The sequence below is a fragment of the Phoca vitulina genome, unplaced genomic scaffold, assembly GCF_004348235.1.
Source record: "Phoca vitulina isolate PV1807 unplaced genomic scaffold, GSC_HSeal_1.0 scaffold8, whole genome shotgun sequence".
Classification (NCBI taxonomy): domain Eukaryota; kingdom Metazoa; phylum Chordata; class Mammalia; order Carnivora; family Phocidae; genus Phoca; species Phoca vitulina.
In genome coordinates, this window is record NW_022589711.1 from 23,107,531 (window position 1) to 23,133,582 (window position 26,052).

General features: G+C 38.7%; 1 protein-coding gene and 1 pseudogene across 2 annotated transcripts in view; one reads left to right on the forward strand and one right to left on the reverse strand.

Annotated features, from left to right (window-relative positions):
• CRYBG3 (crystallin beta-gamma domain containing 3) overlaps positions 1–26,052 on the forward strand; it is a 105,207-nt gene that overhangs the window by 31,538 nt on the left and 47,617 nt on the right. For both annotated transcript variants that reach the window (XM_032406380.1, XM_032406381.1), the window contains exons 3-8: positions 1,148–1,578; positions 10,740–17,004; positions 18,364–18,408; positions 18,983–19,098; positions 20,036–20,183; positions 24,814–24,950. In XM_032406380.1, the coding sequence (XP_032262271.1) occupies positions 1,148–1,578; positions 10,740–17,004; positions 18,364–18,408; positions 18,983–19,098; positions 20,036–20,183; positions 24,814–24,950 (7,142 nt within the window). The remainder of the gene's footprint in view (positions 1–1,147; positions 1,579–10,739; positions 17,005–18,363; positions 18,409–18,982; positions 19,099–20,035; positions 20,184–24,813; positions 24,951–26,052) is intronic.
• On the reverse strand, positions 5,886–7,491 carry LOC116633763 (annotated as a pseudogene).

Below are 26,052 nucleotides of genomic sequence, written 5' to 3' on the forward strand. Positions count from 1 at the left end.
ACAAAACTTTGTCATGTGAACTGACAGTGCCCTAAGGTGGTTTTACCTTGCTGTTCTGATCTTTTTTCTGACTCACACTGGAGCTTTTCTTTTAGAAGGACTAGTGAGCATGACATCTGACAGATACTGTCAGACAGGCATTCCTTTTACAAGTAGGTGAGTAGGCATGTTTGGAAGGCAGGCTGAGTTGGCACATGGGCCTAAGGTTAATGAAGCTTCAGGGGAGAGTGTGACAGGGAGTGCCAGCAAACTCTTTGATAGAGCAGCTCAGTCTTTGCTCACAGAGAGTACACAGGAGTGTGAGTGTGTTTTATTAGTAATTTCATTATAAGCAGGTAAAACAGACCCGTGAAAGTGTTGAACATCTGCAAGAGTTCCCAGTACTGCACAGGGTTTGCATTAATGCACGTCTGAGGATTTTGTGGTTTACTACTAAGGATAGTGGGCTTTTCCTCTGAATTGATAACACCATGTTGCTGTCTTTCCTCATCTTACTGAGAAACAATTTTACACAATGTGGCAGCTTCTTCGTGGGTTAGGGCAGTGCTGAAATGAGATCTATTTAGGTGTTATCTAATGTACAGAGTGCTTGAAAGTACTGTCCATTAGCTCTGAGTAATTAAGGCTAAATTTAAATATGCATAAAATTTGCCATGATCTGTCCCTTTACTTATCTCTCCCTACACATCCTTCACTCCTCTCATTTTGTACCCTAACCTCCATTCATCTTTAACTTCTTAGAGGCTGGCACATCACTATATAGAGTGGGGGAGGAGGAGGAGAGAGAGCTAGGGAAGGAGGGGGACGCACAAGCATCACATAGTCACGTAGTACGTGTCCTTCTGAGGGCACTTCTAGGAATCCTCCTCTGCTGTCACTGCCACCAACCCTGGACTGGTTACTCCTGTTCTGGCTTCCCACATGGGCTGTATTCCTCCCTTCATGACGTTTACTATATAGTTTTAAGTTGTGCTGACCGTGCCCTTCACTAGACTGTAAACGGCCGGAGGAATCAGAAGCCATCAGTCTTACTCACAGATGTATCCCTCGCGTCTGGCACAAAGCGTGTCATATAAGAAGTTATTAGTCAATTTGTGTGATTTTTTTTAAATGATGATGTTTATTATTCTCTATTTCTTTTTCAAAGATTCCCCAAAGTGAGGACAAAAAGAACCATGCTGAGAAGCTAATCACTCCTCCAACGCAGGAAGATTCCAAAAAGCCAAATGACCTTTCCCGTTCCACCTCAGATACCAAAATAGGAGAAAACGATAGACAGCCAAAAGAAAGCTTTTTTCAGTTTCTTGGTAACTTATTCAATATCTCAGGAAAATCATCTCTTGGTGATGCCAAGCAATCTTCTTTCAAAGATGACCATGACAGAACTGAGAAAGATCTACAAAATCCCAGTGACCATCCTGAGGAAGGGGTCAAAAGGGAGAGGGAGATTTTCGGTGGCTCCCTGGGAACCCAGGCGCTTCCAGCAGAAGAACCCGAGTCCAACTCAGCTGAAACATCAGATGCCTTTTCTTTGGATACAACACAGGACAGTGAACAGGAAACCAGTGATTTACTAAAGTAAGTTTACAGTTTACTTAGCCAAAAAAGTGAGGTTTTGGACCTAGCTTTTAAGCCTTAGTTCTCTTATTAATTAAGGGGATTAGAAAAAGTATTCTCTAATGTCCCTGCTACTAGGTTAAAAAAAAAAATGATTCTGTGTATCATACATATGATCTAGGGCCTTTGGACCTATTTTAAGGGGCAGTACTGATACCTTTTAGGTGCTAACTTTGTTATAGTACAAGATTTATTTCTAATTTAAGACTTCCTTGAATGAGAGTGTTTTCTGTTGTCTGAGTTCTTCCTGTATTAGGACAGGCAGTGAGTCAGGATCTGCATTTTGGGAACAAAAATGATTCTAAGGTTTGTATTCACATTTTGTTAATATCTTTTCTTTGTGGAATGAAATTAAAGGGGTTAAAGAAGTTAAATTGACTTCTACTTGTAAAACTGGCCTTGTGATTTGTTTCCACAGCTCTGAGAAACTGAAATCTTCCACAGATGTAAAGATGATTTCACCATCCCTTTTTTCTTTCTTTGACAAACAGGCACCAACTTGTTTTTCTTTTACTCAGATGAGCTAGAAGGATTATTTTCTACGCAGAAAATGTATATAACAATGTTTAGTTCATTATCCATTTTGTGTAACACAGAAGTATTCATTCATAACTAATATTTTATGTTAATTTAACTCCTACCTGTGAATTGTATTATTTGAAGAGGTCATCAGTAATTATATAGTCAGATGTAGATGATAACTTAGAGCTCACTGTGTAGTTGTTTATAGTTTCAGAGTGTCTTCATGTATATATTTTGAGCTAATTCCTCATAGCAAGTTCCAGAAGTAGACACAGACCCACCCTTGTGAGAAAATGAGACCCAGACAGATTTGAGTTTGCCATCATGATGGATGGGGTAGGGCTTGCCCTACCAGATGTCAGTGTGCTGGTAAAGCTACAGAATTTGAAACCGTGTCCTACTGATGTAATATTTACAAACATTTAAGTGGAACAGAATGGATTGTCCAGAAGTAGACCCTTGTATATATGTGATTTGAACCCTTGAATGTGATGGCATTTTTATGTCCTCTTTTTTTTTTCTTTTTTTTTTTTTTTTGTATTATATAAAGGAGGACTTTGGGAAATTGATGAACAATTTGGAGAAAAAAATAAAAGCTAGACACTTAACTCGTTATACTAAAACAAAATTGAGGAACAAATTTTTTTTTTTTTTTTAAATACAAAACTAAGAGTAGCTAAATGGGAATTATTCTGTGTTGGTGAGAAACAGCTTTCTAAGCATGATAGCAAAGGAAAGTGTCAGGAAAGAGATCAGTAGATTGGATCACTTCTAATTTTCAAACTCCATATGTCAAACAAAATAAACAATGATACCTTATATGGGCAAGTGAGAAAATTAGGTACAAAAAATATCATAGAATGCTTTAACTGATAAACATTTTAGACACTAGCTCAACAATAGAAAAAAACAACAACCAATATAAACAAAAGAAATATTAAGTGCTAATACATAAGTGGAAGAAAGGCTTATTCTCACCAGCGGTCAAGGAAATGCAGACTAAAATGGAATAACCTTTCTCCTATTAAATTGATAACAGTAACAGTAAATGATGATTTTCTGTATTACTCAGAGTTGATAGAGCTGATGCTCCATATACAGTGCTAGGAGTGGAAGCTATAGCTTAGAGCAACATGTGTCAAGAACCTTAAAAAGCTTGTAGGTTATTTCTAATGATAGACACGAGTGTTTGCTGAAGCATTATTTACAGGAACATATCATTAGAAACAAACGTTCAACAGCAGAAAAATGGTTAAATTGGAGTACCTCTGTCATAAAGGATTATCTAAAGTAGTGCTATTTAAAATGTGGTGTTTGGATTAGCAGCATCAGCATCACCTGGGAATCATTAGAAATACAAATTATCTGATTAGACCCACTGAATCAGAATCTCTGGGAGTAGGGCCCAGCAGTCTTCTAACAACCTCTCCAGATGGCTTTTTGTACCAGAGTATTAAAGTGGTGGGGATTTTGAGGCTGTTGTATGGGAATTAGGTGAATCGGAAAGGTTGTATTTTTTCCTCCCCCTCCCCCCCCGCTGCTTTTTTTTTTAAATCCCCCTTTGGTTTTTGTTTTTTTTTTTTTTATTCATGAGAGTCAGAGAGAGAGATAGAGAGAGGCAGCGGCAGAGGGAGAAGCAGGCTCCCCGCCTAGCAGGGAGCCCGATGCGGAACTCAATCCCAGGACCCTGGGATCGTGACCTGAGCCGAAGGCAGACGCTTAACCATCTGAGCCACCCAGGCGTCCCTCCCCCTTTGGTTTTGATTAGTAGGTCAGGTTTATTTCTTTGGTACTAGACAGAAGAAAATGGAAGATGATACTGTGCCTCTTATTTCTTGTTGGAAAAGCCCTCCTTATTAATAGAATAATTATTTGAGGCAATTACCAGAACCAGCTCCACAAAGCCTTTGTCTTGACTGAGAGACAAGCTTCCTCTGGCCCAGCTTCAGAAGTCCTACAAATTATCAGGTGTAGAATTGCAGTTAGTAACTTCCTATTGACAAATGTCAACTTGTTGAGGAATTATCGTATAAAAGTTGAATACCATTTTGGTTAACAGTTTATTTTGACAATAGGATTAAGAACTACTTATAACCAATTTTATAAATATATCTGGAGAAGATATTTACTAATAATTTTAAGATTGTATTATTAGTATTAAAGTTGTTTTAGTTCTGTGATATGAATTTACTAAAAGCAAGGATATATTTAATTTTTTATCAAGATCATGAGAATATTCCAAATATAAAATGTTACTTAAATTAAGATTTGCTGAATCTCTGAAGGTAAGCGTTTTATTCAAGCCCATGTTAGAACAGCTGGCAGGAAAGCACGCACTTCCCAAGGAAGAAAGTGCTCTGGGGAACAAAAAGTTTTTACAGGGTTATATGCTTTTTTACATCTTGTAAACCTCAAAAGATTATAGATTAGCATATAGACAGGAATCACAGGTTTTAACATCAAGAAATGCAGGGAGTAGGAGCATCGATCAGTATCATAAGGTCCAGATGGTTTTTTGTTAGGCCACTCATTTATAAGGCAGGTGTACAGTGTATGCTTGGTGAGCCATAAATCAGGCTCTGGATTAAACAAAGTTAACGTACAGTCATGCTAACTTAGAAACCTCAAATGGCCTCTCTTGTATCGCAGGCCTTTAGAGAGTGTTTTCGCTCATCAGAATTTATACTTCTGAAATTAGTAGGAGATTTCAGTGTAATAAAAGATTTCAATTTTTTAATATAAGGAAGAGTGAATTTTCAGGTTTTGCATCATCTTTTTCATGTAAAAATGCCCCTTTTTTCCCTCTGTAGATCTTTTACAATCAGTGTATTAAAAAGGGTTAATAATTAGCTTAATTTAGACAAGTATATAAAATATTCTGTGCTGTATAATGCTGTCCCATTACTATAATATCAAACATACATTTGAAATCACTATTACAGTTTTCAAAATTTAGATAAGTTATGACCTATAATTTGAAACGTGTTTAAAAAAAAATCCTCCTCAAAAGCCACAGTAAATGATTTCATCTTCACTTAATTAAAACTAATGAACAGCTTTGTAATTGTTTTATGTATAGTTTACTATGCAGAATTCATTTTTAATATCCATAAAGCCTTTCATTAAACCTGTTTTGTAACAACTTTTAGAATGTCTTCCATACATTAACTTATGCTTCCAGAGTAATTTATTAGGAACCTATTTCATTGTTGGGTTGAAATCTTTAAAAAGTTCTATGATTTTTGTTTTCAACACATTCATATCCATAATGAAAATTTTTTCTATCAAAACTTTATTGTGATTTTTTTTTAAGATTTTATTTTTATTTATTTGACAGAGAGAGACACAGCAAGAGAGGGAACACAAGCAGGGGGAGTGGGAGAGGGAGAAGCAGGCTCCCCGCTGAGCAAGGAGCCCGATGCGGGGCTCGATCCTAGGACCCTGGGATCATGACCCAAGCCGAAAGCAGACGCTTAACGACTGAGCCACCCAGGTGCCCCAAAACTTTATTGTGATTTAAAAAAAATTGCTGGGGACATGTGGGTGACTCAGCTAAGCGTCCGACTCTCTTTTTTGGCTCAGGTCATGATCTCAGGGTTGTGAGATCAAGTCCCGCATCACTTGCCCTACATTGGGCATTGGAGCCTGCCTAAGATTCTCTCGCTCTTCCCCGCCCCCCCAAATAAATAAATAAAATTAAAAATTGCTGGATTTGCAACTTTTCTTTACATGGAAAAGTTGAAAGTTTTCCCTATTGTAAGAGAAGATATTGTTAACTATGTAATTTGAAAGTAAATATAGCTTCATGCTGAAAGGTAGCTTAATCATACTTTCCTAAAAATGAGTTAGAGACTTTGCTCTAAGGCTATATTTTTGGGCTGTTTAGAATTTTCTTTGAAGAATGACACATGTCTTTGGTTGACCTTTGAAATATCAAGTATATCAAATATATGCAAAGAAGAGTACAGCCCTGTATACTATCTAGAGGCTTAATAAATCTTCACCTGATAGGTATGTCTTGGGCTAAGATGCGTAAACCTTTTCAAATTTCCAATATGTACATATGTCTGCTTAAATATTTGAAATGTATAGGTAAGTTATTTTGTTCTCCCCCATTTTTTTTAGTCTGGGTACAGTATTTTTTATTGATCTGTGACAAGGTAGGGCTTTCTAAACCCCTCCTGTCCTTTAGGGGGCCTGGGATAGAAACACCAATGTCAAGGTTGGGACTGTCTCTGTGTGTTGGGGATGAGTAGGGGGCAAGGACTCCCCAGTGGCTGATGGCTTCTTTCTCCTCTTGTGCCTTTACTAGAGCTGATGGTCCAGGGGGCTCTTACTCCTTGGAGGCCATGTGGATCATAAAGTCTACGACTTGTTTCAGTAGCTAACTTCATTGTTGTACCAGGAAATGAGCTGAACAAAATGGTATTTGAGGTCAATGCCAGTCCCAGCATCAAAGATGGAAGAGTGGGGGTTACTATTAAAGTTTCAGGAGACAGCCCTCTGATGCCTGCTTCACTACCTTCTTAATGTCATCATATCTGGAGGCTTTCGCCAGGTGTCAGGTCAGATCCACAACTGACATGTTGAGGGTGAGGACATGGAATGACATGCCAGGGAGCTTCCCATTCGGCTCAGGGATGACCTTGCCCACAACTTTGGTGATGCCAGTAGAAGCAGGGATGATGCTCTGGGCAGCCTCTTGGCCATAACACCACCGCTTCACAGAAGGGCCATCATGGTCTTCTGGGTGGCACTGATGGCATGGACTGTGGTCATGAGTCCTTCCACAATGCCAAAGTTATCATGGTTGACCATGGCTAGAGAGGCCAAGCAGCTGGTGGTATAGGAGGCATCGCTGACAATCTTGAGGGAGTTGTTATACTTCTTATGGTTCACACTCATCACAAACGTGGGAGCATGAGCAGAAGGGGCAGAGAATGTTGACCCTCTTGGCTCTACCCTTCAAGAAAATTCCAGCCTTCTCCATGGTGGTGAAGGCACCAGTGGACTCCACAACATATGCAGCACCAGCATCACTCCATTTGATGTTGGCAGGATCTCGCTCCTGAGAGATGGAGATGGACTTCCCACTGATGACAAGTTTCCCATTCTCAGCCTTAACTATGCCATTGAGTTTGACATGGGTAGAATCGTACCAGAATATATAGACCGTATAGTTGAGGTCAATGAAGCAGTCATTGGTGGCAACGGTATCCACTTTGCCAGAGTTAAAACCCTGGAGATCAGATACCAGTCCATTTGAGACTTGACCTTGACCATCGTGTCTCAGGAATGCAGCTGACACTGCATAAGAAGACATGGCTGTCTGTTGAGGGGGGAGGAGCACATACCTCTGGTTGCATAGGATGAACTGTAGATCCCATATACAGTTTACATAATACATGAAATTAATACTCCCTTTTCTCTATGCAGCTTATGAAAAATCTTTTTAATTTTCCATCTTCAGTTTATTTTTAAAATTACATGTTTTTGACATTTCTCCTTTATTTACTAGGGAAAAATTAGGAATTAAAGGACAGTTTTATATTCTTTTTTTTTTTTTTTAAAGATTTTATTTATTTGAGAGAGAGAGAATGAGAGACAGAGAGCATGAGAGGGAGGAGGGTCAGAGGGAGAAGCAGACTCCCCGCCGAGCAGGGAGCCCGATGCGGGACTCGATCCTGGGACTCCAGGATCATGACCTGAGCCGAAGGCAGTCGCCCAACCAACTGAGCCACCCAGGCGCCCCCAGTTTTATATTCTTAATACTAAATTATGGAGACTCAACTGCATCCTGGGAAAGAATGATGTAGAAAATAGACTACGTTGGGGCGCCTGGGTGGCTCAGCCGTTAAGCGTCTGCCTTCGGCTCAGGTCATGGTCCCAGGGTCCTGGGATCAAGCCCCGCATCGGGCTCCCTGCTCCGCGGGAGGCCTGCTTCTCCCTCTCCCACTCCCCCTGCTTGTGTTCCCTCTCTCGCTGTGTCTCTCTCTGTCAAATAAATAAAATCTTTAAAAAAAAAAAAAGAAAGAAAATAGACTACGTTGGCATGACTAACCTTTTAAAAAGAGGGAATGCAGGTCATCAGTACCTGACAGAACTAATTACAGTACATGAAGCTGAGCTTGAAACTTTGATGTTCAGTGCTTTAAACATGATAATATAGTTGTTCAGTATAAACAGTGCATATTTTAGTTACAATTATATAACATTTCTACCCAGGTGCTGCAGGAGATTATCGAGTTAGAAATTTAAACTAGTTCGTATAAATCAATTTAATCATTTTAGTTGGAACTACCCAGAAAGTCCTAAAAAATGGAGGAAAATTATTCCCCTCATCCCCCCAAAGGACTCCAAAACTGCCAGAAGGCATTATTAGAGGGAGTTGAAATTTAATGGGTTTTCCTGTACGGTTTATTTTATTAGACCTTTTAGATGAAAAGGTGCATTATTGGATTGGTGCAGGATAAAATGTCTTGAGGTCTCTTTAGGAGGGAGTTGGTAGTAAGAGAACTAAGGTTACTAGAATAAAATTCTGCTTCCTATCTCATTTCCTATTTCTGTAGACATCATGTATATTTCTTTGTGTAGCCATTTCTTCAGAATTATTTTATCTATCTTTTGAGAAAAAAAATACTGCAGCCTGTTGAAAGTTGGTTTTAAGTATAAAACATTAAAGCTTTGAAAGAAAAACCGACCGGACAGTAAAATTTCTTGTCATTTATTCAGGCTTCTGGATCTTCATATATTGTTCTAAAGGCTCTTGTGATTTCTGAATAATTACTATATTTTGATATCAGATTTCACCAGTAATGTTAATTTACCTACATGGATTTTTCTCTTTTTGCGTGTTTTCATAGACATTATCTTATTCACTTTTGAGTTTGTTTCATAATAGTCTTTGTTCTAGCCTGACACACATACTGAAGCTAAAACCACTTTTGTAAGGCAAAGCCTTTCTCTATGCTTCTCCTTCATGTGCTTTATGATGGACAGTAAAAACATGCATGTGACCAATACAAGATTTTACAATAGTGGTGTGATAGGATTTGAGGGGCCAGTAATTATATAGTTTGAAATACTGTATTTCAGCTAAAATTCAAGAAATACATAAGGAGCACAGTTGACGAAAATTTGACATTGTGTCAAAGGAGGTTTACTTTCTATCATGTAGACAAGTCTAGTATTCTTCATGTTGCTGCTTTAAAGTTGGGGAGAAAATGTATTATATTAGATAGTGGAATACTGGTAAGTGGATTACTTATTCATGTGGATTCTATCATGTTTTGTTAATTTTATGTTTAACCTGAAAACATTAGAACATCAAATTTTTCTACCATCCATCTTTAGAGTCAATGAAATTAGAGTTCACAATTTAAAACACTTTTATATCATCTATAATAACTAAGACAGTCTGGAATAAATTGCACACTAAGCATTTACTATCATTGCTTTATTTAGTCATTCATTAATGCACAGAAAGTTATTACACATATACTGTTTCCCAAATTTTGTGGGGGGGCATTTAAAAATATAAAGATGATTAAGACACCATGCCTTCCTTCAAATAGCCACCAGGCGAGCGGGGGGAAAATAAATAAGTGCCTAGATCTTTATCATTTAATATGGCAAATGCTGTGCTCAGGGCTCTGTGCACCCACAGATCAGAGGCTACCTTCCCTGTTAGCAGGAAAGGGGCTTTGGGATAGGTTTGCTCTGGAGATAACTCGTGAACTAAGTCTTAGAAGACCCTAGAGTTTCTCTCTGGGGCTGGGATTGAAGGGGAGAGTATGTGTGAAGGGCTAGTAGGCAGCATCAGATAGCATGAGAACTCCCAGAGATAGATTCTTCAAAGGAAGATGGATGCTGAGAGCCGAGGAACTTTGTGCGGGGTCTGAGAAGAAGTAGAGAACTTTTTCTAGAAGTCCCTTTTGATTCCTGCACTTACCCAAGCATTTTAATACTCACTACACTGATTGAATATCTGAAGACCTTAACATGAGAGGATTTTTAAGGCAATTCTGTCATTGAGTTAACTAATATATACTGAGTGCTTGATGTGAGCTAGACATCTCACCAGTTGTTTTCCTTTAGAAGTTCTCCCCCTATGTGCTCAAAGTTGCTCTTTAAATTCACATCTAAGAGTAAAGGAAGAGAAGCTTACTATGATGCTCTGATATGGTGGAGAATTCAGTGACGTATCCACAAACTTGCCAGTATGAGGCATAAAGGCAGTATGGTTCCTTCCAGTCGAGCACTCCTTTGAGATTATAACTAAAACCTAAGCCTCGGACTTGTCAGCCTACATTCTCTCCATTAACCACAGTGAGAGAGATGTACACAATCAGGTGAGGGGGAAAGGTTCTAAGGAGCTCGAACATTCATGCTGCCTTGACATTCACATGCTGCTTGTCAAATCTTTATTATTTTTTTTTTTAATAAAGACAGGTTTAACTACAACATTTTAGGATTTCCATCTCCAATTAATACATATTAAAAGTAGGAATAATTTGAGAGGCCTTACCACACTTTCTAGGATTACTACTAAGTGTTACTAACTGTGTTTCCTGATACTGTTGTGCTGTTGCTTTTTACAGACAACTAGGTGGTAAACCAGAGAGGCCGTCAGTAACGTATGCAACATATCGAGGCCCCAGGCAAATCAGGAAATATTTGAAGCACCAGACTGCATTGGAAACTGTGACTCCCTCGGACAGAGAAAATGAAAGTTCTGACTCTAGCACAAGCATCCACATTGGCCCTGGAAGTGAGACGGAGGCTAGGATGGCGTCGTCATTGTCATCAGCTAGCACGGACTTATCTATGAAAGGACATTTGCTCAAAGGCCTGTCAGAAGACTCTGATTATAGCAAAATAAATCTTAACACAGAAAGCCATCTGACAAACAACCCAGATTTGCCCAATACTGCTTTTTCTAAGGATGTTTTAAATAAAAATGATCCTGGGGGACCTGTGAGAAGTAGGCCATCCCCTTCTTCTGGGACTAACTCCAGCTCCACTGTTAGAGAATCTGATTCACAGCACCATTTAAATGGTGCACCAGTTTCTCAGACTGACAGGAATTTGGTATGTTCAGCGTTGTTTATAGGAAGTAATGGTAGCAAAGTTCCTTGCAGTCCAGATTTTCACGGGGTAACTACAACAGAAACTACAGTGAAGGATGTCAGCTCAGTGATGAGTGATGGGACCTTGGTGCAAAGAGAACATGTTGAGCCTGTGAGCCCCGCTATTTCTGACTTCTCTTGTAGGAAATCTGATGGGAGCGACACTACCAAAGAGGGAAGTTTGCCAAGTTCAAATAAATCAATTAGGCTCGAAGATCCACAGTTGCCAGAGAGTAAGTGTTCTGACAAGCAAACCGCAGATAACTCAGCAAAGCAGGCTGTCAATCACACCAACATCCCTGCTCTTCAGAGACATGCTGTGACAGACACAGAACTTGTAAATGAAGGAAATAGATTGTCTGCCCAAGACTCACAGAAAAATTTGGCTGCTAGAAAAATCAGACAAGAAACAGAAAACACCTTGGTTGGTGAACCCAGAGCTTCAAGTCTCATAAAAGCTCTGAAAGGTAGAATTGAGCCATTACCCAAAGATACTGACCAGTTGTTTATAACAGAAGCCAGAAGGCCCGATTTTAGGCCACATGGCAAAATGCCTCGTATGGTTAGAATAAATCAGAACAACCCTGCCTCTGTAAAACACATCAGTGAATCAGCCATTGTAGCATGCTTAGAAAGTAAAATAGCACCTGAACTGAATTTTGAACCTAACCAAAAGCACATTTCAGAATCTCTTCTTGATTCTGAGAGTCTTCAACAAGCCAAAGCATCACCTGGTGTCAGAACATCTCTTACACTTGACTGTAAAAAATCAGATTTCAGTATTTCATCTCCTACCTTTGTTTCCAGAGTTGGTATGCCAAGCAAGTTAGATATTCCTGTTTTAAAGGATGAATGTTCTGTGCTCACTGAAACTGGGGATGTCAACATTGTTGATATTTCCAATCAGCCTAGTCGGTGTCAAGAAGAAAACGTGGCAAATCATGTTGAGGCAGCAGATGGGAAGAGGCCTCCTGCTTGCCTTCGTCTTGGGCATGCCTCTGCAACTCTTGAATCCAAGGAAGTTCTTCCTGATGGCAAAAAATGCCACGTTCCACTAGATCTTACAGCCAGAGATGTTCATGTAACCAGAGTGGACTCGAGATTGGAGTCTGAAAGCCTCTCTGAGGACCACAGTTCCATTTCATCTCAAGACCTTACTAAAGCAGAATTGATGCTTTCAAACACTAGAGCAAGTAAGAGCGCCGTAGAGAAGTCTGATTCTCTTTCCTTGGAAGCCAAACCTAACATTGCCAAAATTTTCTCAAAAGTGGAAGTTGATGGTCAGAACAATGGTCCTGTTGAGTTGCATTCTGGAAGAGAAAACACTATAGCCCTCTCCAAGATAGCTGTTTCCCAAACAGAGCCCAGAGACATTTCTCAGGATAAAATTTCTTCTCCATTTGAAGTTACAGATATGCCAGGAAAGCTTACTTTATCGGAATTAGCTTCCCAAGAGGTTGAACAGGACAAAAGTTTTCAATCGATGGATCATAAGGAGATAAAAGAAAAATATTCAACTTCTGGCCTTGCAGAGAATTGTCAAACTGAAGTTTCTCTTCCTGCCTCTAAATATCAAGGTATTCAGGAAACAGAGGCAGAAGCCTTAGTTTATCTTCCTGCTTTTCCCAAAAGTAATACATCTGAGATTTTACCTCCTCTTCATAATGAAAAAGTCACTAGGCAAATGGCACAGAATTATGAAGCCCGTGCTTGTGTGATTCATCAACCTTCAGATATTTGTGGGACTAGAAAGATTTCTGGTTTTTCAAAAATGGCAAAACTCAGCCTAACTAGTGCTTCGCCACAATTCCAAGAAACTGACAGCACAAAAGTAAATTCACCTTTTCTGGATTCTGATAGAAGTTCGGAAAAAAATGCATTTGCATCTGAGGATTCACACTTTCATAATGCTCCTGTGCTGAAATCAGGAAAGAAAGCCTTATCTCATAGAAGGAAAGAGAATACTCATTTCCTAAGTGGTGGTATTAATAACATGTCTTCCTCCAGTAACTCTGAAGAAGTTAGTGTGGTTTTAAGTTCACATAATCCCCCAAATAATTTCAGTTCTGTAAAAGTTACCATAGATGCCACACCTGAAGGTGCCTCTCTAACTAACCTGCTGTACCCTAAGAGCTCTTATTTGAAATTGGAAACATCTGTCCCAACAGGGTCAGAAGTGACCCCATTTGAGGAACATTTTGGGAATCCTACTGGGAAGGGATCTCTTGATTTCCCAACTGCTGCCCAATTTGACAATCCCATGGAAGTGGAGACTGGAGCAGTTGCTGGGGCTCCAGCGTCAGTTAACAGCTCAAGCCAGCAGTGTTCTGAAGCATCTACTGAGCACACAGAAGCAAGGAGGAGAGCACATGACCAACTTTTGGACCTCAGAAGTGGTTTACTGAGAAAGGCTGATACACTGATTAGTGAAATTTTTAACTCTGTCAGGGAAGAATTAAAATCCAAACACAGAGTTGCTACCTGCCAGGAGCATATAGCCATAGACGGCATAATGAATCCAGGTACTCCGAAAGAAGACATCCATGAGAAAAACCCATCAGAAGTGACACTGACAGGGATTCAACTGACGGAGCATTTGGAAGAGCAGGGCATGGAAAACAGGTCAGCTGTCCGAGGGGAAGAAAAGGTCTGTGTTTCACCTACAGTTGGTGAGAAAAGTCTCCTTTTTGATTCTGATAGAATGAATTTATCTTGTTTGTTAGAAGATCAAGCTAGGGAATTAGTCAATGAGATTATTTATTCAGCCCAAGAAAATCTGACAAATGAAGCTTTTGAAGATACTGAGGATACCTGGGATTCTGAACTTCAGGCTAATACTTCAGAAATTCTGAACAGTGATAGTGTTAAGCCACATGATACATTAAGGGAGTTCTTGGTGTCTGAACAGGCAGTAAATCAAAGCACGTGTGAAATTAGTGAAAATAAAGTATTAGGTAGATTCTTCTCTGTAAGTAACTTAGTTAATGACACAGAGTCAATTAAAGGAAGAGAAATTGTTCTCTACCAAAAATCCCCGTTTTCTGGAAATGGAGCTGGACAGTCTGATAGTATAAATTTGCTGAAATCAGATACTGTTTTGCTAGCCGAAGACACACCCCATAAAGGGTTAGATAATAAGGTAAAAACACATTTATTTTTCAAAGAGGACTCTAAAGAGAAAGTGGAAATAGAGTGTGTGGATGATCACAAAACTGGGACAGAGAATACAAAAACTCTTGTATTAAATTTCAAATGGCCTCCATTTGCAAATGACGACCTCCATGTACCTGGGACATCCAAAAGCAGTTTGTCTGATAGTCTTGTGTGTATATCTGAAAAAAGCTTGCCGGGACACAATAATAAAAGCACACTCCTTACAATGTCAGAAGTAGGGAAATTACACAAGAAAGATACTGAAGTAAATATGGGGAAAATGGAGCTTAGACCTTCCATGTTAGAACTGGGAGAAACAAACAAAAAGGATGCTGAATTGAATATGAAATATGAGGCAGTCCCTCCTATGTCAGAAATGGGAAGAGCACATAAAAAGGAAGCCAAATTGAATATCACAAAAACTGAGCCAATAGCTGACATTCTTAAAGTGGGAGAGGTATACCAAGTAGATGCTGAGAGGTATATTGAAAAAACTGAAGGATTACCTGCCATTTTAGGAATGAAAAAAGCTTATAAGAAGAGGGATGTTGAAGGACATCTTGGCAAAACTGACATGCTGCCTGTTATTTCAGAAGAGAAAAATATCTACCAAAAAGATGCTGAGGTAATTACTAGAAAGGCTGAAATAATACCTACCACATTAGAGATTGAAAATATTTACCAAAAGGATGCTGAAGGGGATATTGTAAAGACTGAGGTGATACCTGTTGGATTAGAAATGGAAAATATTTACCAAAAGCATGCTGAAGGTGATATTGGCAAGACTGGGATCACAGCAGTTATGTCAGAAATGGAAGATGTCTACCAAAAAGACTTTGAGGGGATTACTGAAAAGCCTGAAGTGATACCTGCCACATTAGAAATGGAAGATATTTACCCAGAGGATGCTGAAGGGGATATTGAGACTGAGGTGATACCTGTTGGATTAGAAATGGAAGATACTTACCTAAGAGAAGCTGAAGGGGACCTGGACAAAACTGAGGTTATTCCCATTATGTTAGAAGTGGTAAATATCTACGAAAAAGATGTGGAAGGCATCACTGGAAAGACTGCAAGACCTGTGGTGGAAATATCTTATCAAAAGGATGCTGGAGAGGGTATTAGGAAAACTGAAGTGATAGAAGTGGAAGAAGCTCACAAGGCGACAGTCCCTGCCTCCTTAGAAATGGAAAAACCATGTAAGAGAGAGGCTAAAGAGACCCTCGGCATGATTGTGTCCATGCCCTCTCCAAGAGAAATGGAAAGAATATCTCCAGAAGATTCTGATGAGGCTCTCAGGAAACACAAAGTGTTATCCACAATGGTAAACATTCAGAAAACATACAGAACAGACCTGGAATTGCCTGTTACACAAGCAGAGGCCATGCCTCCCATATATGAAGCTGAAAAAACCCCGCAAAAGTCTGGTGGAGAGAGTGCTGGAGAAATGGAGAGAGATCCCCCTGAGAGAAAGAAAGGCTTGATAGCGTGTGACAACAGACTTGCCTCCTCCTATTTCAGGGGATATGAATCACCGACATTAAGTAAAGATTATGAAGGCTACCCAGCTTTAGCAATGCCGGATTTTCAACCTGAGGGTACCATAGGGAAGCTAGACAGAAGAACATCTGTTATTGCAGTAGATAACCAAATAAGGGATGATAATTATAGCGATGAAAAAGAAGAATCTAACTTGGCCTTCATTTCTCAGGATGAACAAGAAAATTCTTCCTTTACTATATTATATGAAGAACCTCTTCAAGATGAGGACAGGTGTGCTACCGCAGAAGTAAGAAGAACACACACTCTCTTGTTTCCTGAGACATCTGCTGATAGCATGCCTGTTCTCGCATGCGAGAGGTCTGAGAGCAGAACTGACCTCGTCCATCATTTTGAAAAGGATACTAAATTAGGTGAGACATTTGATAGTGATAGTTCAGAATCATTCTTATCAGTGGAGGCCAAAAGGTACAAAATTTATCCCTTAGCTTTGTCTCCCATTTATGAAGATGACAGTTCTCAGGAGGACATTCTGTCCAATGAGGTCTCGCCTGGTCACCATGGCTCCACAAAATCAAGAGAGAGTGCAAGCCAGCCCTCTTCTGTTTTATCCCTTCTGCAGTCCGTATCAGAGCGTTTAAAGATGAATTTTGATGAAGACAGACAGGGGGTAGGGGAAGAGGAGGAGGAGGACGAGGAGGAGGAGGAGGAACCGTTACATAAAGGAAGCCTGAGAGGTAGGAGGAAGGAAGCCTTCAAGCGGCCAGACCCTTCCATCGCATCTTACCCTGATGATAGCCAGGAGAGGACTGGAATTTCTAAGAATTCATATGTAATGTCAAATGAACCTGCTACCTCCAATCTGCAAGTTGGTCTGTGGCCAGAAAAGGCTTCATTTCTACAAAAATCTGACCTTACTTCCAAACTACATTCTTCTTTAAAGAGTGCTTATCATCAGTATTTGCAGACTTCCAAAACCCATTCCTCAGAGAAGGGACCCCGATTTGGTGGGATTTTTCAGGAACCAGTGTCAAAATACTTCCGTGCTCAGGACATCTCAGGCAGATTAAGCCTGTTCACAGAGGTAAGTTACTTTGATTATTAACTAGTGAGATAGTGCTTTGGGTCATAAAATGATCTGAAAGCTTATTAAGAAAATCAGTGTTTTGAGGTTGTGTAAGGATTGTTTTAAAAATATATCAGAGGTTACTTTATCCTTTAATTGAAGTGTGTCACAACTGCTGTATTTTAGCTGGACTGTTAAAATGAGAAAACAAAATTGCTTAGTCAGAATTTAAGAGGCATAAAGGAGAAGCAGGTTATTTCCCAGTTCTTTGCTAATATTTAGTTTTCAAGCTAAATTAAATGATAGCATTTGAATTTCTGAAGATACTGTATATGGGGAATTTGTTACTGGGACCATTGAACCTGTGTGTCTCAGTAAAATATTTCCTAATATTTTAAAACATTTTAAGTGACAACCTCACAGTGTCCTCTCACTATAATTGCTCATGTTGTTCGTACAAAGCAAGGCAATGAACAGCCTAATTCAAAGAAAAAGCTGAAAGCATTATAACTGGATAATGCCTTGAAATTTAGTTATATGTATTCTTTGCCTTAGAAATATTTAAATGTCTAACATAGAATATATCCATTTAACGTGGGACTTTCCTTTCTGGCATTCCCAAGATCATGGAACTTTCTCTAGGATTCCAAAGTCCTGTATCTTCACCTTGAATAGCCATAGTATCAGATAGTTATATACTTGAATGTCAACCAGTAGCTTGCAAGGCAAAGTCTTTTTAAAAAAAGAAAGCGTGGGATTTGAAGAAATGTTTCTTTAATGATCTCCATCACCTACCAAGTCACGGGGAACATCTTCACTGCATTCCAACACACCCACGTCCTGTTTGTCCAGCCTTGTCTCCTCATGCTCTGGTCATGCACCCTGTGTTTCCTACCACTGTACTTTTCCTCAGTATGTTCTCTTCATGGAAGTTTTTTTTCTGCTCCTCCCTGACCCCAACCTGCCACATTGCTTCACTTGTTGAAATCCTGTTTTTCAAGGTCTTCTCCATATCACTTGTTCAGACAAGCTTTTGGGCGCCTCCCTGTGCCATCATCTGACCTCCATGATGGTGCTGTTTCCCTTGATGGCCATCACTTGGCTTCTTTTTTTGTGTTTTACCTGTAGTTTAACTTAGTCCTTCACTTAGAAGAGTCATGTGAGTGTGATCTATCTTTTTCCCCCTTTGTAGCTATAAGCTTCTTGAGGGCACAAATAACACATCATTTTCCTTGTAGTACCTAGAGATGCGCTTTGCATTTAATGGCCCCTAAGTAAATATGTGATAAATTAGATTTGTGACTGCTAAGAAACTGAACTATATATCTTTCTGTTGATGTTTTTTAAGGCTTCCTTCTTACACTTTTATTATTTCAGAATATTAACAAACAAATTTTGAGGTGTAACCCAAGACCTGGGAAGGTAAGCATAAGTTTCTTTTCTTGTTTGTTTGGTTTTCTTTTAAAAGATTTTATTTATTTGAGAGAGAGCGCAAGAGAGAGCATGAGGTAGAGGGAGGGAGAAAGAGAGCAGACACCACCGAGCAAGGAGCCCGATGTGGGGCTCAATCCCAGGACCCTAAGATCATGACCCGAGCTGAAGGCAGATGCTTAACTGACTGAGCCACCCAGGCGCCCCGTAAGGGTAAGTTTCTTATAGACTAAGATACGAAAAGTAAAGTTACTTTAGGGGCATCTGGCTGGCTCAGTTGGGAGGGCAGGCGACTCTTGATCTTGGGGTTGTGACTTCAAGCCCCACATTGGGTACAGAGTTGACTTAAAAAAAAAAAAAGTAAGGTTACTTTCAGGTTTGGGGATTTTAAAGTAAATACTTTTAACTGACTTTAAAAGGGATTATTTTACTCACAGATTTAGCATCTGAAGTAATAATTACTTTTATATATTTAGGATATTTTATTTTCTACATTTTACGACATTTTGGAATTTTAAATGCATTCTTAAAATTAGTTATTGTGCCTACTTACTGTATGTTGCAGATGGTTATCTATGATCTCCATGGAAGTAAATATAAGCAAGAGATCTACTGTAGTATTCCTGATGCTACATCATGGTCCTTTCCGAATGGGGTACTGATAAAAGTTGTAAGGGGCTGGTAAGAGATCTCTTAAAATTTTGTAGCATGTTTCTCCCAACTAAGTGTATTTTCTTACTGTTTATGCTTTTTATATTTTTTATTGAAGTCATATTCCTTTTCCTCTGGTTTTTGACAGAATATTTTGAAACATTATTAGTGTTTTATAACTTAATTGTTCTCTTTATCTACTGTGACAGAAAATATAGGTTGTTTTTAGTGCTTAAAGCCAGCTATAAGTAGCAAGACCTAATATATATATACAATCAATACCATCCTGAAACTACACTATTAGCAGGATAGATTTGGCAAGTTGAGTTAAAGGCATGAGTTGAATGAAGCACAGCCTTGAAAGTGAGTTCAAAATTTGTGGGATGCTAAGGAATGTGAAGGCCACATACTTAGTCATTTGTATAGCTGACATAGTCAAGAAGTGAAGGATTCTTTATAGGGTGTAAAAATGAGGGAAAACCTCATTTGTTATTGACCATTTCCCTTGGACATGCTGGAGCCAAAATTTCTTTGTCCGGTGTCTCAGTTACTCACTGATCAATATTCATGATGTAAGTGGTATGGTGTAGTGTTGTTTTCATGTAATAAAATGGGACACATGTGCTCCCATTTTATTTAAAATTTGGAATTGTTAAACTGCTGTTTTAATAGAAATGTATGGCTTTGTTTATCTAGAAAGTGCATGTGTACCTGTATATAAGCATAGGCATTGATTATGTTCAGGAGTATTTCCAAGTTGTATGCACTTTTGTTCTTACGCTATTTATCTATACTTACGTTAGCATATATCATTGTTTCAAAAATAGAATTATGTGCTAATGGTGGAAAATAGCTCAGCTTTTAAAAGTTAGGTAGGTGAGATGGTCTGTGGACTAAGTATCATTTGTTTTATGCCTCATTTCTTAGAAAATTAATTATAACTGATCATGCTTTTATATTTTTTCAGCTGGATTTTGTATGAGAAGCCACATTTCCAGGGTCAGAAATGTGTGCTGGAAGAAGGGGAAAAGGTGTTAAATCGTGACTGGATCCTTCAGAACAGGAAGCATCCACAGAGAGACTTTGTATTGGGTTCTATCAAACGTGTCTTAAAGGTAACACAACCATTGATTTTCCCTGATTTTTGTTTTGTTTTGTTTGTCTTGTAGTAAAGCTGTACTTTGGCCTCGCAGTGTTTAGAGGTGATTGCTAATATTTGTGCTAGATTTACTAATCTTTATTATATTGATGATAATCTTTTGAACGTATGCATATGAAGTATTAGAGGGAATGATAATTTAAAATGTTACCTGTAATCTGGGCCATAAAATGAAATGGTGCATGATATGTGTGTGTGTGTACACAACACACACACACACACACACTTTTAAAAGTGGTAGGAATATACCATCCATGCATCTTTAGGAAAAGAGCTGATATTTCCAAATATCTTTTTTTAGTAATCTCCACTCGTGAGTGTAGGAGAGAGTGTGTGTGTGTGTGTGTGTGTGTGTGTGTGTGTGTGTGATGAGTGTTAGGTGAAAAATACAGAAGGAGGAGTGGGGAGAGAAAGGAAAGGTGTATTGCTTTTTTATTTTCTATTTAGAAAATATTTAATACTTGCATGAGGAAGATCTCCCAGTATAATAAAATATTTCATGAGAAGTGCTGTGGTGGTTTAGAGGAGAGGTGAATTGGTGATTAGGACAGATCGCAGATAAGGACAGAATTTTCCCAGTGTATTCTAAAGAGTTCCTTCAGCAGTAAAAGAGCACGTGACTTATTACAGTTATGCATATGACAGTCACAGATATATATTTTTTTCTTTTTTTAAAGATATATTTGTCAGAGTGCATGTGAGAGAGAACATGAGCACAAGTGAGCATGAGCGGGGGAGGGACAGAGGGAGAGAGAGAAGCAGGCTCCAAGCCGAGCAGGGAGCCCCATGCTGAACTCGATCCCAGGACTCTGGGATCATGACCTGAGCTGAAGGCAGACGCTTAACAACTGAGCCACCCAGGCGCCCCTATATTTTTTCAAGTTGTGGAGATTTTGTTTATATGCTTAAATATACAAATTAAGGTGGACCTTATCACAATGATTTGGGCCGATGTTATTAAGTTCTTGATAGTTGCAGATAGCGTACAGAAAAAGCCATCACGAAAGGGTTATCTGCATGTATTTTATGTGAATTAATACCTCCTGGGATACTGCAAACAAGCCTGTGTCTTAACAAATTTATGTTCTGCTTTTGAGCCCAATACTGTGATAGGCACGGGGAATGGAAATACAAGTGAGATACGATTTCATACTTAAGATCGCTTAAAGTTGAGGGGAGGGACAGCGGAGTCACATAACCACATGCTCTGCCTTTAGGGGTGCACAAAGAAGGGGTACCTCTCCTGGAGGAGGTGGCACCTGATTGGAATCTTGAGAGAGTAAACGGGTTAGGTGGGTGGGAGACGTGAGGAAGTTCTTGGCAGAGCCCCCTGCGTTAGATGCTGAGGTGAATGTTGGTGGTACTACGAGGAGAATGGATGGAGCTGCAGCATTGAGGGGCAGTGCTCCTTTAATTAGCTAACTCACTAGAAACTGATTGAGGTGAATTGTTTGTAGGTAGAATGTTCTAAGATTGAAGTAATTTAATGGTTTTGTGCTTTTTTGTGAATGTCAGGCATCATGCCAAGCCCAGTGGGGGAAAAAGATAAGTTGTTGAAAACAGCAACCTTCTCACCACCCAGAAGCCCAACCACAATAATATCAAGCAAAAAACCTCAGGCTGTTGAATATGGATATATAAATGAGTATTTGCACACCTGCCATTTGCTTAGACTATATTAAAAGAAAGAATAAGTGTTGCTTGCATTTTTTCCTTCTTCCAGTGTTTGTTCTTAGAGTCGTTTTTTAAATTGCAGTGTGAATGCCCTCATGTCTTGAACAGGCTAGCAACTTTCAGTGAGGAAGGAAAAACTATTGAGCATCGAATGGAAAAGGCATTAGCATTGTTCTAAACATTTTACAAAGTAAGAATCGGGCATCGAACTGCTTCCTTTCTCCAACCTTGTCAAAATTCTACCTACTGATAGCTTCGTTTTCATGGGGACTGTTACCATTCCAGATTCGCCTAGGCCTAAGCCTAGAACTAACTTTATCTTGCTTCACCATCTTTTATTTGCTCGAATCTGAGTAGTCAAAACTTCGGTGTTCTTTAAAGATAATACTTTGGTGATGTCTTCAGTTTGCTGTGAATAGATGTGGAGGATACCGTCAGTTAGCAGCAGTTATAGATTCTGCTCAAGGGCCATCTTTGCTCCCAGAAATAATTGGGGTGAGGTAGCATCGCAGTAATTCTTGAGTCAAGTGTTTCTTTTCTCAAATATTAGAAGTGAATATTGCAAATTACTGTTTACGGTGCATTTAATATATTTTTTTTAAAGGAATGACGTTTTTCTTAATGGTCAGAAGTTACTTCAGTTTTGTCTTCATTAATTGCCGAGAAGAGAGAGATCTGTTAGATCAGGGACTGAAGGTATTTTATGTGAGGTGGAGTCCATTAGGTTTTCTTAATTGTTTTTGTTAACTGTAATCCATTCTTGATTGTTTCTGTCCTGTAGTTTTGCCTCCATTCCTACAAAGGCTTTCATAGTCTAAGCTTGCAAGTTTCATCAAGATATTTGTAAAGTTAATATTATGACTAGAAAAGTTGGGGAGGAAGCCATACAAACTTTACTGAGAATAAACTGTTGATTGTTGCTAGGTTACCATAAAGTACCCTTCAGTTGTTAGTGTTTACTGCCTCGGTCCATCAAGAATTATGCAAGTCTGGAGAGAGACATTATTTCCGTGAGAATAGCCACCACGAAGAAGATAAAACTTAACCAGTGAAATCTTTTTTAGTTAACTAGAGAAAAAACTGGTCCTCTGGCTGAGGACATAAGCATTCTTCTTTTTGTTTATTTTCCATTTTTTAGTCATCATTATACTTTTTTCCATTATGCTGTTTCCTTCTGTGTTGTGGCAGACTCAAATGCCTTTTAGCTTTTTCCCTTTTAAAGTACACCACCCATGCATTGTTTATATAATACAATGCAGAGGAAACTTATTTGTGTGAGACATTTAGTTATGTATTCTGTTACTGTAACTTACATCCCTGGGGGAACATTAATATGGCAGCATTTTAAATAATGTTACTAGAACTCTATTATTAATAGCAAACAAAAGCCTTGAAGATTGACAGGTGACTATTGTGGACGTTTCTGACTATGTTTGAAATGAAATTTTAAACAGAAATATACTTTTAAACTTTAAAGGATATTTTAGGTTGTGCCTCTTTACTGTATTGCATTTTAGAACTAGATTTCTGAAAATAAAATATATTAATTTGCTTATACATATTAATAAGAATGATTAAGAATGATTAATAATAAAACTCAATTTGGAAGAAGGTTAAAAAATCAGAAAATTGCAGTTATAAATGGCAAAACTGATTATAATAAAAAATGCAATTGTTCAGCCTAATGTCACCTCTGATTGTTACTGCATTTACCTGTTTCATTAAAGGATAATCACTTGAATTTCACAATGTCCTAGGTGAGGATTAACGCTACTGAAAGTTTGTATAATTAAACACTCATGATTACGGAGTTAGTGTGTACAGACAGAAGCACATCTGTAATTTCAGAGAAGGGAAAAATAATTGTAGCTTTGATTCCCTAACAATCAAAGGTAAGGTCTTTTTTGTGTTAGAACTTGACCATTAGAAGATTTTCATAGGTAAGAATATAGAAAATTCTCTCTTTAGTTGCAGTGGGGGAAACATTTACAAAGAGAGACCATATAAAAAGGGGAGTGGGGAGAGCATGGATACCAGTATGACTGAAGAGTTGCGTGGAGTTCCTATGGGTCACTGGGTTGGCGCCATGTTGTAAAAAGGCAAACAAATGTAAATTTGATATGCTTGGGTTTTGAGCCAAGGAGTGTCATGAGGAAAGTGGTGTTCTCTAACAAGCCCAGCTGTATGAAGCGTGGCTAGTACTTGACGGGAGATACAGGCCCATAATTGAAGTCTTAGCCTTGATGAAAGGCCTTGACAGTGGGAATAGAAAAGAGAGATACGTAAGTGAAATTTTAAAGGAAGGTTTGACAGGACATAGTGGCAGTGGATATGTGATGGAGGGTAGGGTCAAATTTCATAATGCCTTTCTTCTTTAAACCAACTTGGACTAAAATAAATAAAATCCCACAAGTAGGAAAACAGATTTCCTTTACCCTCACTTCTAATTCTACTTCTTTTGTCCATGTAAATTAGGTAACACACTGAGGGAGTAGTGTGCCTCTCTGTTATTTATTTTTATATCCCCCATGAGATCAGCTTTTATTGAACTCCCTTCCTTCTTATGGCTTTGTTATGCTTCTGAGAAGGAAGGCTTAAAGACTTGGCACTCACGGAGTTCGGTAACTGAACATTGATTGCTTAATAGAACAAGACTTTTAAAAACAAAGCAGAAAAAATTGAGCAATACTTTTTCAATCGATAGTATTTATAATTTTCATGTTATCAATGTAACTTCTTAGAAAAAAGTTCATTTTAAAAAACTGGTTAAGTGAAATAATATTTCCTTCATGTTGTTTTTGTGAAGAAATTCAACTGAACAATGAGAATAATTGTAATTGTGTGTCCAGGGTATTGAGAATATTGAATTGTGTGTGTCTCCAGATGATTTCAAAGCCAATTTTTTTTTCCAGGATTGCAGCATTCCAGAGATAGAACTTTGCCCACAGTCTGACCCAGCGTGTTGTCCTATCCATATACAGCGAGCAGTCCCCAATTTGGAAGAGCTGAATATCCCCAAATCTGTGTCCTTCACTGTGAAGTCAGGAGTGTATGTATCAGTTTCTCGTTATTACAGTGATTGATGGCCACCAAATTTAACTTTTTACTTCAAATTTCAGTGGGTGACATACTTATTTGTGAAGTTTTAGTTAATTTTATTTATGCCCCTGGATACTCGAGATAGACCATTGCAGGGATTAAAACAGATTCTGTCTTCCTTTGGATCCAATTAAGTCTTTGATGTAGGACTCACAGGAGCAGATAGAGATCCTCAGACATAGTTCTTGATAGATGCATTCATCATGTTTTCATCCACCAAATTTTGGGACTGAGAAATAAAAGCATGTCCCTGGCCTAAATATCTGGAGCTTGAACTATTTCAAGAGTGTCTCGGTGCCGGTAGTTACTGAGTGCCTCAACAGGGCCGGACACGTGTTGCTTTTTTTGTTTATTGTATTCCTGCGAGGTAGGTAGAGCGACTCATTTTATAAATGAGGAATTATATGATTTGTTTCAGGCTACCAGCTTGTAAGCATGGGTCTGATAGCAAGCCTTTCTGATTGCAAAGGTATCTTTTGGACTATGGGTGTGACTGAGCTGAGTCTTAATTTAGTTCCAGATTAGCTTGAATCACAAATCTGTGATGCCTTTGCAACATGGATTCCTTTTCGGTCTTTCACTCTTTTTTATCTGCTCTGATGATCGTTGGTATAGATATTTGGGGGGGTCACCGTAGGACATCTTTCTTCGTTTCTCCCAACCACAGATTACAACTGTGGGCATACCCAGTAATTGATCCTGTCCATGAGCTATGTCTGTAATTACCAAGTTTAGTTACAAGGTAGGTGGGTCTTTTGGGAATCTCATTTCAGATACTGTTTCTGCAGCAGCCAATTGAACTGATTATTGATTCTAAAAATGTGGGTCAAACATGTAAAATGCCTTGATTGGGTGGAAAAAAAAAAAAAGATATAAAATGCCTTGTGGAATCCCACCTCTGATTGCCCCATTATAAAAGAAAAAAAAAAAAATATATATATATATATATATACATATATAGTGGAATTTTTTTTCCTTCCAGTTATATTGTGCTTGAATCAAAGGTGTCACACCTCCTAAATATTAGAAAATTCTAAGAAAAGTAATACATA